The 16,083-nt window shown below is 34.9% G+C and overlaps 4 protein-coding genes across 5 annotated transcripts; all 4 read right to left on the bottom strand.

The window, feature by feature from the left end:
• Nucleotides 1–318: 318 nt before the first annotated feature.
• Nucleotides 319–4,171, bottom strand: LOC110695058 (protein NRT1/ PTR FAMILY 8.3-like). 2 transcript variants are annotated; one of them, XM_021872252.1, is made up of 5 exons: nt 4,027–4,171; nt 2,608–2,713; nt 2,317–2,534; nt 1,536–2,092; nt 319–1,430 (listed from the first exon to the last, which is right to left on the bottom strand). In XM_021872252.1, the coding sequence occupies exons 1-5, from the start codon at nt 4,075–4,077 to the stop codon at nt 608–610; spliced, it is 1,755 nt and encodes a 584-aa protein (XP_021727944.1). In that variant the 5' UTR covers nt 4,078–4,171; the 3' UTR covers nt 319–607. The 2 variants fall into 2 exon arrangements, with proteins under 2 accessions (XP_021727944.1, XP_021727945.1); XM_021872253.1 differs by lacking the exons at nt 2,608–2,713; nt 4,027–4,171 and having other exon boundaries at nt 2,415–2,499.
• A 2,699-nt stretch (nt 4,172–6,870) lies between these two features.
• Nucleotides 6,871–10,517, bottom strand: LOC110695059 (protein NRT1/ PTR FAMILY 8.3-like). Its single transcript, XM_021872254.1, has 5 exons — nt 10,235–10,517; nt 9,130–9,232; nt 8,792–9,009; nt 8,083–8,639; nt 6,871–7,944 (listed from the first exon to the last, which is right to left on the bottom strand). Exons 1-5 carry the CDS (start codon nt 10,289–10,291, stop codon nt 7,122–7,124), a joined length of 1,758 nt encoding a protein of 585 aa, XP_021727946.1. The 5' UTR covers nt 10,292–10,517; the 3' UTR covers nt 6,871–7,121.
• Nucleotides 10,518–12,234: 1,717 nt separating this feature from the next.
• LOC110695310 (putative nuclease HARBI1) lies at nt 12,235–13,623 on the bottom strand. Its single transcript, XM_021872568.1, has one exon. It carries the CDS (start codon nt 13,621–13,623, stop codon nt 12,235–12,237), a length of 1,389 nt encoding a protein of 462 aa, XP_021728260.1.
• A 609-nt stretch (nt 13,624–14,232) lies between these two features.
• LOC110695311 (glutathione S-transferase T3-like) lies at nt 14,233–15,410 on the bottom strand. Its single transcript, XM_021872569.1, has 2 exons — nt 15,094–15,410; nt 14,233–15,046 (listed from the first exon to the last, which is right to left on the bottom strand). Exons 1-2 carry the CDS (start codon nt 15,408–15,410, stop codon nt 14,233–14,235), a joined length of 1,131 nt encoding a protein of 376 aa, XP_021728261.1.
• Between the last annotated feature and the right edge of the window lie 673 nt (nt 15,411–16,083).

Consider the following 16,083-nt stretch of genomic DNA (forward strand, 5'->3'; position numbering starts at 1 on the left):
AGCGAAGTGATTTATGTGAGTAGGTTTAAAGGTCTAGAATTTTTTTAATACGGAATTACCCAATGGTAAATCAAAAAGTCATGATAACACTTACGTATATGACTATATGAGTGCTCTAAAATTGGAACCTAAACGTTTTACATAATAATTTGATTGGATTTGTTTTAACATGGAGGTGAGAAAGCAACTTGACAACCCCGACCCACACCCCTAATTGAGAAATGGATGAATTATTGTTATACGTAACAAATATGGAATAATGAAAAGCTAGATGATAAGTACCTTGTGCGCCCAAATTTGATTACAAACTTCCATTCATCCTTACTAACTAGATATTCATTCACATTAACAAGAGACCAACCTTGTGACTCAACCACATCACAGAAAGAAATATATACATTCAGTCATTCACTATACATTCGATACGCTAGCTATACATGTCAAGAAGATCATACTATTGCATACATGGTATATACAACATGATTCAACCGAACTATAATATTACAGAACATTTGCCATCAGATATAAAACATATTCAGTAACAATAGCAGCAACGCTGGAAAGGCTGAAATAATATCATTGTAGTTAATACCGTTCAGTGGGACTCCTACGAAGTGTTCTTCTGTTTATATTTCATGGCACAGAGTACATACACCAACAAATTCAAGAAGCTGAGACCGGCCAAGAGCCAGAAAAAGTTATAAAGACGACCCTTATTTAGGTTATCAGGAATCCATCCGGGCTTCCCATCAGCAGTAGTAATGACTGTCACAATCATTAGAATCAGAGAGCTCAAGTAATTTCCCAATGATGTAGTTAGAAGAGAGAGGGCACTACATAAACTTCGCATTGCATCGGGTGATTGGTCATTGAAGAACTCGAGCTGCCCTATGAAAGTAAATACCTCTGCAGCACCCACTAAGAAAAACTGGGGTATTTGCCAGAAGATGCTAAGTGGGACGGGAACATGCTCATTGACCAAACCTAGCTCTTCTGCAAGTTGCAAATGCTTGATCTCCACCAAGGCTGCGGATACCATGGCAAGGATAGATATAAAGAGACCGATACCCATCCTCTGTAGATTAGAAAACCCTTTTTCATTGCCAGTAAGCTTCCTAACTCCAGGAATCAGAAACTTATCATAGACTGGCACCCAAAAGATGACACTGATGACATCGAAAGTAGAAAGGGAAGCTGCTGGAATGGTGAAGGTTCCAATTCCTCTGTCCATAACCATTCCTTGTTCAATAAACAGTGTTGCCATCTGCGCATAAACAGCAGAAAATACAATTCCTGTTGCCCATATAGGGAACATGCGGATCAAGAGTTTCAATTCTTCCACTTGCGTGACAGTACACAATCTCCATTGATCGTACGATTCCTCACTTTGTACATCAGAATCTGATAAGACTGCTGCTTTATCAAGGCATCTGCAGCAATAGCACCCAATATGGTATTGATCTTTCACATATACAATGAGCCAAAATAAGAAGTATATTGACAAAAGAGTTGAAAACAAGAGATGCGAACGTTACTTCATGTCTTGAGTGTGCTCCAGCTTTCGACTTCCTCCAATTGCTGAAAGCTTGTCTGGGGTTTCATACAAGAGAGCACTATCTTGTGGAACTTCCAGCTCACGCTTGTGAAGTGATGCAACTACAACCTGGCACATCCTTGTCAACGGAGTTCCCCCGGGTCTTTGAAACCTGTACAGAGAAGTTCCAGAGAAGAAACTTGCAATAGCAACACCCATAAATAGTGCAGGGATTCCAAAGCCTATGTCCCATCCAACATTTTCTTGTATCCATACTATAAGAGTACTTGATACAAGTGAGCCAATGTTGATAAAGAAATAAAACCAGTTGAAAAATGATCCCTTCTTTACCCTCTCACTAGGGTCAGTATCATCAAACTGATCAGCACCAAAAGATGAAACACAAGGCTTAATCCCTCCTGTTCCTAATGCAATCAGATAAAGTCCTACAAAAAATACGCCATTTTGTGCTGGACTTGCTGAAGGGCAGATCAAACCCACACAATCAGCAGGCTTAAAGGCAGGGACTGATGCAGATAGGACCAATGTACACATTCCCTACATTTTGTAAGAAAAAGAAACAAGCCCACATCACTTAGAATATAAATACAGGAGAAATCTACAGAAGAAAAAGAGTAAAATCAAAATTTAGTAAATGAAATATCAACCCACACAGCATACTCAACTAAGTAAAACCAAAACACCAAATATGGCTGGTATTCTAGATGCCATCGTTTAAAATTGTAAGAGGATGAGAAAAACAAAAAGGATTCTGAAATTACAATAAAGTAAATTGTGGAGAAGACAGCAATAGTCCAATATCTTCCCCAGTATGCATCAGCCAAGAAAGCTCCTAGAAGAGGTGTAAGGTAACACGTGCCTGCCCAAGTGTTAACATTTCTTGCAGCAATGACATTTCCTTCATGCAATTTTCCACTCAGATAAGTGACAAGATTTTTTGCGATACCATAGTAAGCAAGACGTTCACAGCATTCAGTACCTGCAAGTAAAATTGTGGTATTGAGACTTATCAGCAAACATGATACTGTATTGAAAAAGGTAAACTAGCATACCAAGTATAAAAGGGCAGGTTCTCCAGTTTCCAGTTTTGCTCTTTAAAACAGGATTCCCTTGAAGATCCACAGACCCATCTCCAGCATATTGTTTGCTGTTTTCTTTCTGAGCATATAAAATATAAATCAGAATCAGGCAAGGATCCATTCAAGTTCTATAGGAGAGAAACTAGTGCGGAGTAATGAAGGACAGTTTTGCTAATATGTAGGTTTTGACTAATAAAGGTAATTAGAAAATCATAGAAAACATTGATAAACATGAGTAGCATATTGGGTAACAGACAAAAATCTTGATTGCAAGACTTAGACTAGCAACCTTTCTGGCAGTTACATGTACAAACATCACAACCTAATACATTGGTTTTACAGTTATATGTATTGTTTTCTTAGATTTTTTTTGCCAATACTTACTTTCCACAGGTATAAACTATAAACCGAAAGAAGATGAGCAACAATAAAAATCATAATAATCATACAGAAACTTTAAAACAAAATACTCCTTAATCCTTATGATGCTTTATAAACTTCATGCAATCAGGCTCCTTTCTTTATGAGGACACACTAGAGAACCAACCTTAGACTTCAAATAATACAGTACATATTGAAATGGCTATCAGTGAATTGTTTACTATTGGCAGATTCACACATATTCCCAGAATTTTATTACCAAAACTAAATGAAGCCAGAGATATACAAGTAACTTCTAATACAATACTTTAAGGAATATTAGAGGCCTCTATTAAGTCCTATATCAAAGGGAATGTGAGATTCAAGGTGGATTATACGCTATAAACAAAATAAAGTATAGGTATACATGTCTAAATAGTAAATACTATACCAATCCCTACAATTATTTTTTTCTGCTAAACATTGTCAAATTCGACCATAGTTTTCTAGTTCTAGAGCTTTCAAAAATTGACCAACCCGAGAACAAACCGACCAAACCCGAAGTGACCCAAATCCGAAATCAAACTGTATAGACACACAGACCCAAGGTCACCCAAAATGACCTAAATTTGATATGACTTAACCCAACAAGAACCAGCCTTGACACCTGATTTAACAGCTCCAATTATATCAGTGTAAAATTATACACATGTATTCTGATAAAATGTATCTTTTGTGATAAATCAAGCTACTTTAACAATATAAAACCCCATAAAATTCTGACAATTTATGGTCAAATTCGGCAAATTTTTGTGATTAAAAGACAAAATTGCAACGAATTTATAAATTTTCAAAAAGGGTCAATTACTATAATAGCAGCAAATGTTCAATTCACAGATAACACAATAGCATAGATAATACAGAATTCGAAGAAAATCAGCAATTTTAGAAGTTCAATAAATTCCAGTAAATAGATTATATTGCTACAGAACAAATAATTATAAAAACAATCTAGAAATTAAGAAGAGAGACCTGTAGATGAGAATCTTCTAGAAGCAATCGATGATCATCTGTACTATGCATGCCCTTTCTTCCCTTTTTCTGCAACTGCAACTCCTGACCTTTTTCTTCTACCCTTCGGTTTTTTTTTTTTTTTTAATTATTTTTTTAATTTATTTATTATTATTATTATTATTATTATTATTTTCACTAGGATGCTTATTTTAATTTTTTTGAGAGGAACTTCAAGCGATTTTATCATTAATGTAAATAAATTTTCGTCAATAATCATTTGTTATCGTGCCGTGTGTTTATTTTTTAATAATGATATTGGGATACTGTGTCCATTTTTATTCCAGCAATATTGGACTTTTATATAAGGTTTTAGATACTCTAACCCGAATTTCATAAATCATATTCATAGTCACCTAAACAAGAACTCATGCATATAAAATTAAAGGATCACATGATAGTTTAGAATTAACCTTTGAAGCGTGGATCCTCTTAGCAATCTTCTTCTCTACGGGAGATAAAGACCCTCAAGTGTGACTCCTCTATTCGGTCCACCGGGTTGAATCAATGCTCTACCAATGCTAGTTGGGAAAATCTTTCACCTTTCTTGGAGTAGAGAACCGGTTTAGAGAGAGAATTTTGAGAGGAAAAAATATTACGTTGTTTTAAAAAACTGAATACTGTATATTTTATTTTCTAAAACCTCTAATTAATATAATTCCATTAGATTAAAAAAAAATTAGGTTGAGTTTTCCTCTCCCCTTTTCACTTCTTGGCCGGCTAACCTAAGGTCCACTTTGGGCTTTGGGTTTCATTATTGATCCAAACCTAATGTGTGACCTTGTAGGATCCGTTTAGGTGGGTTTCAAGTTTATTTCTCACTAACCCAAAGTTCTATAGCATTATCTAGCAAGACGTATAGACGACCCAAATAAACGAATTATTATCTCCATTATACGATCCAAATTATATTTAGTAATTGCATTAGAGTCGAGGACACATTTCCTTCAATCTCCCACTTGTCTGAGACAAGTGTGCAATATTCAAATTCCTTAAGTCTCTTAGTGTCTAATTTGATAGTATGATTACATCTCTATGTTATCCATACTAGCCTTCAAATTATTTCTTGAAATCCGAGTTTGAACTGCTAAACAAATGATCATCTTATGATCCATTTGAACACGGTGATGTATTTTCAATTCTTACTCTTCAAGAGGCTAAGATACCCATCCTATCTAACATAGGAGGACCTATTCAATCTTGTGGCAACCAAAACTGACACTCAACTTTTAGCACAAACCGAGTGCTGTCTTTATAGTCTCCTTTTACGGCATGACGTTTGACAACATCAAAGTTACACTAATCATTGAGCTAAGTAGTGTTCCACTCATGTCTTAGGAATCCATAAATAATTAGGAATTAGGAATTAAGAATCAATCATTAATAATTAATAATTAATAATTAACAATTATAATAATTAATAATTGATAATTATAATAATTTATAATTAATAATGATACTTAACTATTAATAACTAATTTTATTTATTAATAATAATACTTAACTATTAATAACTAATGATAATTAATAAATAATTATTAATGAAAAAAAGTTAATAATAATAATAATAATAATAATAATAATAATAATAATTATTATTATTATTATTATTATTAACAATAACAATAACAGTTAGGGGTAACAAACCAGATACCCGATCAAAATTTTAGGAACCGGACCCGGAATTGGTTGGGACCGGGTCCTAAAATTCGGAACTGGACTTGGAATTGGTTCAACCGGGTCCTAAAATTTAGGAATTGGAATTGGAACCACCAGGTACCGGTTCCGGTTTCGGATACCTACCTATGTATATAATTGTTAAAATATAATACAAATTATAATACTTATTTTGGTACATTTTCATTTTTAGCGTTAAATACTTATAAGTATATAATATATATGCATTAAGCTATTTTATTTATGTTAGGTATTAATAATATTTTTTAATTTTACTAACTAAATAGGTTCAACATATTTTTTGTTTTTTTAAATGTATTTAGATTAATATATGTTGGGTAACCGGGTACCCAACCGGTTCCGGATCCAAAAATTTGAGAATTGGAATTGGAACCGGTTGCAATCGGGTCCTTAATTTATCACCTGGAATTGGAACCACCGGGTCCAATTCTGATTTCGGACCCACTGGTTCCTAACCGGTTCCGGTTCCAATTCTGGGTACCCGGAATTTTTGCTCACCCTTAATAACAATAACAATAACAACAACAACAACAACAACAACAACAACAACAACAACAACAACAACAACAACAACAACAATGATAATGTCCTTAAAAGCCATTTTTATATAAAACAACCAACAGCCAACAACCAACTTTACCAAACATATTTATTTACAGCCAATAATCAAACAACCAACATAAAAAGCCAATACAAACAGCTGGCCACACCAGCCAAGTAATACAATCAACAGCCAACAACCAACAGCCAATTGCCAAACAAGACCTAAATGTTTGAAAGTTACAAAACCACGTCTTTTCATGGTATTAAAAAACAAAGTTATCAATATTTACTGTAATTTTTATTTTACATTCGCGCGTAAATGAACAAAATATTAAGTGTGGGTGTACCGTGTACCATGTACGTAGTACAATCGCGCAATGTAATGGAGTAATGGGCATCCTTTTAAAGCTTCCTACTAAGATCATAGCAATTTCTAGTAGTAGATTACAGTAGTATTGTTCAACAATTCAACATATCAGGCTGTAATGGCCACATCAGAAATGTATGAACAGGGTTTCACAATAGGGTTAAATAAGCAGGATTTACCACATTGAAACAGGAGGTAAACATGAACGGCTTATAATTTCCATCACAGAAACTGTGGTTCATTAATTAAATAAATCCAATACAAAAGCAAAGAAAAAATTATATTCATGTGAGAAAGAAACATACGAGTACTTTGATTTTCCTGAAGTTGTTACAAGTGAAAAAAAGGGGTTCCTATCTAACTATGATACAGCCCTTCAATTTCAGCTGAAGCATCAGAATTTCATTGTAAACTAACACCAGCAGTAGCAGCAGGCTAGCAAGCTTCCCTAGGAAGCCATCTTCTGTTTGTACTTCAGAGAGCAGAAAATATACACCACCATGTTTAAGAAACTCAGTCCAGCCAAGAGCCAGAAGAAATTATCGAGGTGACCCTGGTTAAGATTATCTGGTATCCATCCTGGGTTTCCTCCAGCAGTTGTGATGGCTGTCACAATTGTCAGAATCAATGAGCTCAAGTAATTACCGAGTGATGTTGTGAGGAGAGAAAGTGCACTACACAAACTTCGCATTGCATCAGGTGACTGGTCATAGAAGAATTCCAATTGCCCTACGAAAGTAAATACCTCTGCTCCCCCTACCAAGAAGTATTGCGGTACTTGCCAAAAGATATTCATTGGGACTGGAACATCTTCATTGACCAAACCCAGTTCCCTGGCAATCTGCAAACGTCTGATCTCCACTACAGCAGCAGCTACCATGGAAAGAATGGAGATGAAGAGGCCAATGCCCATTCTTTGTAGTTCTGAAAACCCTCTTTCTTGGCCAGTGAACCTCCTAGCTATAGGAACGAGAAAACTATCATATATTGGGACCCAGAATATAACACTGATGACATCAAAAGTGGATAATGTTGCTGCTGGTATGGTGAAGGATCCAATTCTTCGGTCCATCACTGTTCCCTGCTCAACAAACATTGTTGACATCTGGGCATAAACAGCAGCAAAAACTATTCCAGTTGCCCATATAGGGAACATACGGATCAAGATCTTCAATTCTTCCACCTGTGTTACGGTGCACAATCTCCATGGGTTAGAAAAATCCCCACTTTTCATGTCAGCATCCGACACCACAGCAGCCTTATCCAGGCACCTGCGGAAAAAGCAGAACAAACAATAAAATCAATACAAGGGTTCTTCTCTCCTCTCAGATTAGTTGGATGATCATAATGAAAAATCAGGATACATTAGATACAACAATCTAAAAGTAACAAAAAACAAGAAAAATTACTTTAGTTCTTCAGTATGCTCCAGCTTTCGACTTCCCTCGATAGCTGAATGTTTGTCCTGAGTTTCAAACAGGAGACTACTATCTTGGGGGGCCTCTACTTTGCACTTACGGAATGATGCAACAACAACCTGACACATTCTTGTCAATGGGCTTCCCCCAGGTTTTTGAAACCTATAGAGGGCAGTTCCAGAAAAGAAACTTGCAATAGCAATTCCCATGAATATTGCCGGAACACCAAAGCCTAGGCCCCATCCAGCATTCTCTTGCATCCAAACAATAAGTGTACTCGATACTAAGGCACCAATGTTGATAGAGAAATAAAACCAATTAAAAAAGGATCCTTTCTTCACCCTCTCGTTGGGGTCGGTATCATCAAACTGATCAGCACCAAAAGATGATACACATGGCTTAATCCCTCCAGTCCCCAATGCAATTAGATAGAGGCCCAAAAAGAATACTCCATACTGTGCTGGCGAAGCTGGAGGGCAAAATGAACCTAGGCATTCAGGAGGCATTAATGCATAAACTGAGGCAGATAAAGTCAAGGTACACATTCCCTACAAAAGAGAACAAAAATTTAGTATAATATGAGTGGGAGAGAACTGGTGTGGGGGGGGGGGTAAATTACGGTCTTACGGATGCCATCTTAGTTTAGTTTAAGAAACTGAAAGTAGAAAGAAAGAGCAGAAGAAAAGGAATCCAAAATTACAATGAAGTAAATTGTGGAGAACACAGCAATCGTCCAATATCTTCCCAAATATGCATCAGCTAAGACAGCTCCAATAAGTGGCGTTAGGTAACAAGTTCCTGACCAGGTTGTAACATTCCTTGCAGCAGAGACGTTTCCCTGATGCAGTTTTTTTGTCAGATAACTGACAAGATTTGTGGCAATACCGTAATAAGCAAGACGCTCACAGCATTCTGTACCTGTAAAGAGGAAAAAAAAAATTGTTAGACAAGTTAATACTGCAGATTTAATCACACGGGATGAAAGCCATTCCCTCCCTCCGGCTTCCCAAAGAAATGAAAACTAGCATCCGCACATACCAAGAATAAAGGGGCAGGCTCTCCAATTTCCAGTTTTGCTCTTCAGGACAGGATTCCCTTTGAGATCAACTGACCCATCTCCAGTATATTGTTCGCCATTCTCCTGCAGACAGCACAAAGTAAAAGTCAGAAGTAGCAAAAGGATTTCTATAGCACAGCAACCAATTCAGAAACAAAGAGCAATCAAGGAGAATCAAAGGACCAGTAGAGTTATATACGTTCTCAACATTTATGACACCCCAAACGTCAATGACGATGCATCAGCAGCATCTAGAAGTGTAACTTGCAAAGACACATTTCAGTAAAAACAAAGTCTAATTCAAGGAACAATTAGACCGAGGTCTATCAAAACAATGCATCATGCATCGACTATATAAAGTTTCCTACATCAAATTATGCCTCCTCACCATTCACCAAAGCATCATATAGTACGAGTAGCAATATCCTTAATACCTCAAAAACTAAGTTTAATCTGAAGTTAATTATCATAAAACTCATAACAATTTATTCAACTGATTAGCAACTAATCAATGATGCAAATTTGCAGAATCAAGTTATTCAACACAATACTTGTTACAACTTGTAAAACATGAACTACAGTCAGATTTTTCACTAAGCCAGTATCCAATAACAATTTAAAAGAGAAACCCTACAGTTTATCATGCTTCGAGTATCTTATCCTCATTTTCCATTTGATCAACATATATAGTCATTTCATAATCACCTTGAAATCTTTTTAATAATAAATTCAAATTTCAATTCCAATCAAAACCCTAAAATTACACTCTTAAGTCTTAATCAATCAAAAATCAATGATTTCTAGATCTCAACAGCTAACGTAAACCACACTACTATAAGCACAGAACACGCAATTGTCAATATATGTCAACTAATAATCCTATATTAGAAAGTAAAAAAAGAAAAAAAAATCCCGATTTTGAATCCTTTTAATCAAATTGAAAAGGGTAATCAAACAATCAATCAAATAAGCAATTTATCAATACAAAATAAGAAATCAACTGAAAAGATTGGAACTTTTAGCTCCAACAATCTCAAATTTGAAAATAAATAAATAAAAATTGAGGGAAAAATAAGGAATTAAAACCTGTAAAATGCCATGTTCGTGTTCTAAGAGCAATCTCTCATCTTCTTGACTACCCATGTTCTGAATTTTGATCTTGACTTCTCTTTCCTGCAGTTTTTCTCACCCTTATTCTTTCTCTCTCCACTCTTTATACTATAGTTTTGGACCTTTTTTTAATTTATATTGATTTTTTTTTTTCCTTTGGATAACTTAAATTTCCAAAATGACAAGTTTTGTCAAATTCAAGGAGTTGAGATAGATAGAGAAAAGATTCATTTCGGTTGAAGGGAATCTTAAGTTGAAAACTTGCATCTTCGAAAAGGATTTATTGGGGGCTGTATACACTTTGGTCTGGACCGTGACCAGACCGCATTTTAGCGGTTTGGTTTGGTTTATGGTTTGGTTTTTATTTTTTGTAAATACGGTTTACGGTTTGGTTTTTATTTTTTGTAAATACGGTTTACGGTTTGGTTTGGTTTTTCAAAAATTATAAACCAAAACCAACCCGTAAACTAGTAAACCGCATTTTAATATTTATATAATTTTTAAATAAATTAATATAATTATTATATATTAAAGAAAAACAATCAAAATATAAAAAATCAAAATACAACAGGGTATACGAGTATACGACTATACGGTCAGTAGGCAAATAAAAATATGTTGCTGTTGGATGAGTGCTTGGACATATGGTAATACTGCTGGCCTGCTGTCAGCCCCTTAAGTTATCAATCTTGTCATGTTGCTGCCAATTAGACATATGTATAAATTATAATAATGACTATAATGTATTATGAATTTATGATGATAAATTGATTGTTATTGTATTATGTGTTAGCACTTGGATTGTTATTATTATTGTAAAATTGTAATACAATTTAATCCGTTTGGGCTAATTATTTAAAATTTATTATAAGTTAATGATGTATTATTTGGCAATTTTTAGAGAAAAATGACGTTTCATCATAAACCGCAAACCAAACCGCACCATCGTAAGGTCCGTTTCAATACTAATATGGTTTGGTTTGGTTTGAAAAATTGATCAAATCATATTTTACGGTTAGGTTTGGTTTGGACTCAAACCGCACCAAACCAGACCTTGTTCACCCCTAATTGGGTAATGGCCTAATGGGTATTTATGGTAAATATAGAAAATTTGTGTACAAATATCTTATCAAGATTTATAACGGCGGGTGTATTTTTGTTAATGCATAAGATAAACCGATTTGAATAAAATTTGATTTGCTTTAAATAACAATAATGGCGTTAAAGGAGGAAATTATATGATGAACTATTTTTTTTATTAAAATATCTATAATTATAAAACGGATAAATTATGAAAAACAATAATGACGATAAAGTAAGAAGTAGGTAACATTTCCAATGTTGTAATACCACTATCAGCAGTGAGGAGAAAACAAACCCCTCAATCTCTCTCTACCCACTTTCTCACTCTTCCCATCCAATTCCTCTCATGAGAGGTTTTTTTTACTACACCAATGCTAAAAAAAAACCCCTCATCACTTTATCCTCCACTATTTACTATACCCCACCATAATACACATCACCATTTTTTTAACTCTTTTTTTTTTAATAATGTTTATACTATATATGTAACTTTTCAATACAATTAAAAATATATTTTATTTTATTTTTATAATTACGTTTTAATTATAATGTAATAATTTTTTTAAAAAAAATTTTCTTTTTATTCTATTAATTACGGTTAAAATTTCTGAATATACCATTTACAATGTAATTTTTTATTTAACGTTTTAATTAGAATATAAAAACTAAAGCAAATAACAACAATTATAGATTCTACGAAAGATGTTTTTTTTAACTTAAACGATTAATTAGAAGCACATTTTTGAAATGAACACATAAACGGCAATACAAATACATCGGATATTAAAAAACAGTACGGTTACAAACTTAAAAAAAAGCGGTTTGACCTGAAGTATTACACGAACACGGGTATTAAAACCTAAAAACGATACGATTACAAACTACAAATTTGCTTATTCGGCCGTGTTATGACGAAAGTTCTGCCATATGTGCTCTACTAAATCTTGTTTGAGAGATGAATGAATTTCTCTATCACGAAGTGCAATCCTCCTTTGAAAGTACGCGTTGAAATCAATGTTGGGTGGCCGCCCGACGTTGAATTCAAATGGCTCGTTGTTATTCACCGTGGCACTTGTGCTCGGTCCCGGCCGCGCTGCTGTACGTTGTGGTCCATCTTCTTCGTAGTATCGTCTTAAAACATCTGCACGGGTGTAGTTGTGTCGTTCATCCTCGACGATCATGTTGTGCATTATTATACAGGCTTTGATAATGTCACAAAGAATATCTTCGTCGTATGCAAGTGCTGGTTGTCGGAGTATAGCAAACCTGGCTTGTAAAACTCCGAAAGCCCGTTCAACGTCTTTCCGAACTGCTGCTTGTTGATCAGCAAACAACTTGTCTTTTTGAACTTGAGGATGTGTTATACCTTGTATAAAAGTTGGCCATCTCGGGTAAATCCCATCTGCCAAGTAGTAGGCCAACTTATATTGATGTCCGTTAACCCAAAAATTTATTGGTGGTGCACGACCTTGTAAAACATCATCAAACACCGGTGAACGGTAAAGGACATTAAGATCATTACATGAGCCAGGCATTCCAAAGAACGCATGCCAAATCCATAAATCTTGATCAGCAACGGCTTCAAGAATGAGGGTTGCAGTTTTGCTACGACCAGCATATTGTGCTTTCCAAGCTGTAGGACAATTCTTCCACTCCCAATGCATGCAATCTATACTACCAACCATGCCTGGAAACCCACGCAATTCATTTTGGTGAAGGAGTCTCCTTAGATCTTCATCTGTAGGTTTACGTAGATATTCACTTTCAAAATGTGTAATAACTCCCTGACAGAAATGTTGCAATGCATTCCTTGAGGTTGTTTGACCTATAAAAAGATATTCATCCACGACATCAGGGGCTACGCCATATGCTAACATTCTTATTGCAGCGGTGCATTTCTGCAACGGTGATAAACCAAGCTTTCCAGCTGCATTCCGACGTTGTTGGAAGAATTGATCCCCTTCAACCACCTTATTCATAATGCGACAGAACAAAGATCTTTGCATGCGAAATCTACGGCGGAATTGGTTGTCGTTATACACTGCGTTACTCGCAAAATAATCGTTATACAGTTGCACATGCCCTTTTTCTCTTTCCCTATCCCTTTTAGGCTCCGGGACATTTGCTATATCATTATTAAGCTGGAATTCTTGTGGTGAGTCTTGGGGAATTAAAATATGTGGTAGGTGGTTAGCAGCATAATCATCAACTAACCGATCAAATTCAACGTTATTTGAGAAATCAGAAGAACTAGAGCTTGAGGTGGAGGAAATGAAAGACATGTTTTGGCTATGGTTTAATAGTTGGTTTGTTCGGGATTCTGTCCGTTTAGAATAACACATGCATGTATATATAGTTCAAGTGACTATCAATGCATGTGATTTGCTCTGATTTTGCATGTGAGTAACTCTGAATTGAAATCCATGTATCATTGCAATATCTGCAATGAAATTGATGTGTCATGCATGTATATAAAGTCCACATGACACTTCAATGCAATCTCTGCAATGAAATTGATGTGTCATTGCACTCTGAATTGCAATTGAAATATTGATGCATGTGGTCTATGACGCTTCGACAGTTGATTTGACTCTTCAATGATCTACGTAATTATATCATTACTTGTGTTCAGTTGATATGACTCTTCAACATAAAGTTGTGAAGATTTTATTGGGATGTAAATTTGTCATTAACTAGTACATGTGATTATTATTCAAAACAAATTTAATAAAGTAAATAATTTACTGCATAATTAATAATATATAAAAACAAACATCATTTCACATTACTGTAAATAAAAAGGAGTACATCTTAACATTAATTAAAATAAAAAAGACTACATTGAACATTAATCAAATAAAACAGTAGCAAACACATTAAGCTGATTATTATTACATGTTCCTTCTACCGTAGAGTAGTGCACGTAATTCTTCCTTGTAAGCCTCTTCATCGGGAGTTAGGTCCGGTCCCTTTGCCATTAGATCTTGCAGCATTTCATAGTTGAGCCTTCTCTCTTGAATTTCGACTTGTTTTTGGTGAAGCTCTACTTGTTTTTGCTTCCTTCTTTCCCTTTCCATGTCGAAATCCAACTTCTTCAATCGCATTTGTGCCTCAATTTCCCTACTTGCATTATTCTGCTGCATTTGCTCATTAATGTTAGAGACTTCAAAAGCCACTCCTTTTCCCTTATTACGCCTAGACTTTGCCTTTTTAGCGTCATCAGGTCGAGGAAGACCCCCAGAAATGAAACCGGTATTGGGAACATCATCTTCATCTTCAGTTCTACACCGCTTTTCACTTCCACTACTGTCATCTTCGACAGCATCACCACAAGCTAATCTTTCCTCTCTTGACAACGCCCATCTCAGCTTTGTCCTCCACTTAGGGTCATTTTTAACCATTTCCCAACCATGGTGACAATTAAAATTAAGTGGAGTAGGCTTGGAGGAAATATAGAATAACTTACTCGCATTATGAATGCGGTCTGCTTCGTTGTAACCACTGCCAGTTGCCCTTCCAGTTTCGTCATAGCAACTACTCCATTGTATTAAATCAGTTGCCATCCTTCTCCAACGGCTTTCCAAACTCCTCAAAGGTCTTGGCGGTAGGATGTGGGGTTTCTCATAATGCGCTTGATCATAAGCCGCAGATATTTTTCGCCATAGCGCAGCTGCTTTTTGGTTTGTACCAACAATTGCATCTTCACTGAATTGAAGATACAAACCAATTAGAGCTTCATCCTCCCAACAGACCACATTCGACTTGCTTTTGTAAGTGGTTGGTTTTGATTCAAAGACACTTCTCGAGGATGTGGAGAGTATTGAGGAGTGTCTGGAACAGGTTCTTCCATTTCATCATCAAATTGAGAATGGGTCCCTTGATAAACAGGAGGTGAATGTGGTTCATAGGTAGTGTTTTCGAAAGGAGTTTGATGAGGTGTTTGATGTGGTGAATTTTGAAAAGAAGTGTTTCCAAGCCTTTGTAAGAAAAGCTGAAATCGAGGATTAGTGACAAAATCATCACCTAAATCAGAGAAATGATTCGAAAAATTAGGGTTGTTAGGATCCATAAGTTGATAAAGTAGTAAAGTAATAAAGCTTTAAACAATAATTAGTAAGAAATTCAACAATTACTAAAAAATAAATAACTCTATTATATTTTCAGAAAATAAAAATAGCAACAACAGCAATAATAATAATAATAACAACAACAATAATAATAATAATAACAATAATAACAACAACAACAACAACAACAACAACAATAATAATAATAATAATAATAATAATAATAATAATAACAACAACAACAACAACAACAACAATAATAATAATAATAATAATGATAATAATAATGATAAGTATAATTATCTTCGACAGTATTTTTTTTTTAAGCAAAACCGTGATTAATAATAATAATAAGAAGAAGAAGAATTGAGGTTTGGGAAATTAGTGAATATAAGAGATTTTTTGGGTTTTTGAAAGTATATCAAAATACATCAAAATGGATGTCTATTTATAGAGGAAAATTTTTTATGGTCGTTGGTGAATTTTTTTTTTTTTTATTTTTATTTTATTTTTATTTTAAACAGCTTTATTTACATTTTTAAATATATTACCGTTGCAAAAATGGGTAATTTTCTGATTGGTTGGTTTTCAAGGCAAGGACGCGTGTCGCATCCTTATTCGCTGGGCTGACACGCGTCAGTTGTCAGCTTTTAATTTTTTTTTGCTGATTTAAGT

This window comes from Chenopodium quinoa, unplaced genomic scaffold, assembly GCF_001683475.1.
Source record: "Chenopodium quinoa cultivar QQ74 unplaced genomic scaffold, ASM168347v1, whole genome shotgun sequence".
NCBI lineage: Eukaryota > Viridiplantae > Streptophyta > Magnoliopsida > Caryophyllales > Amaranthaceae > Chenopodium > Chenopodium quinoa.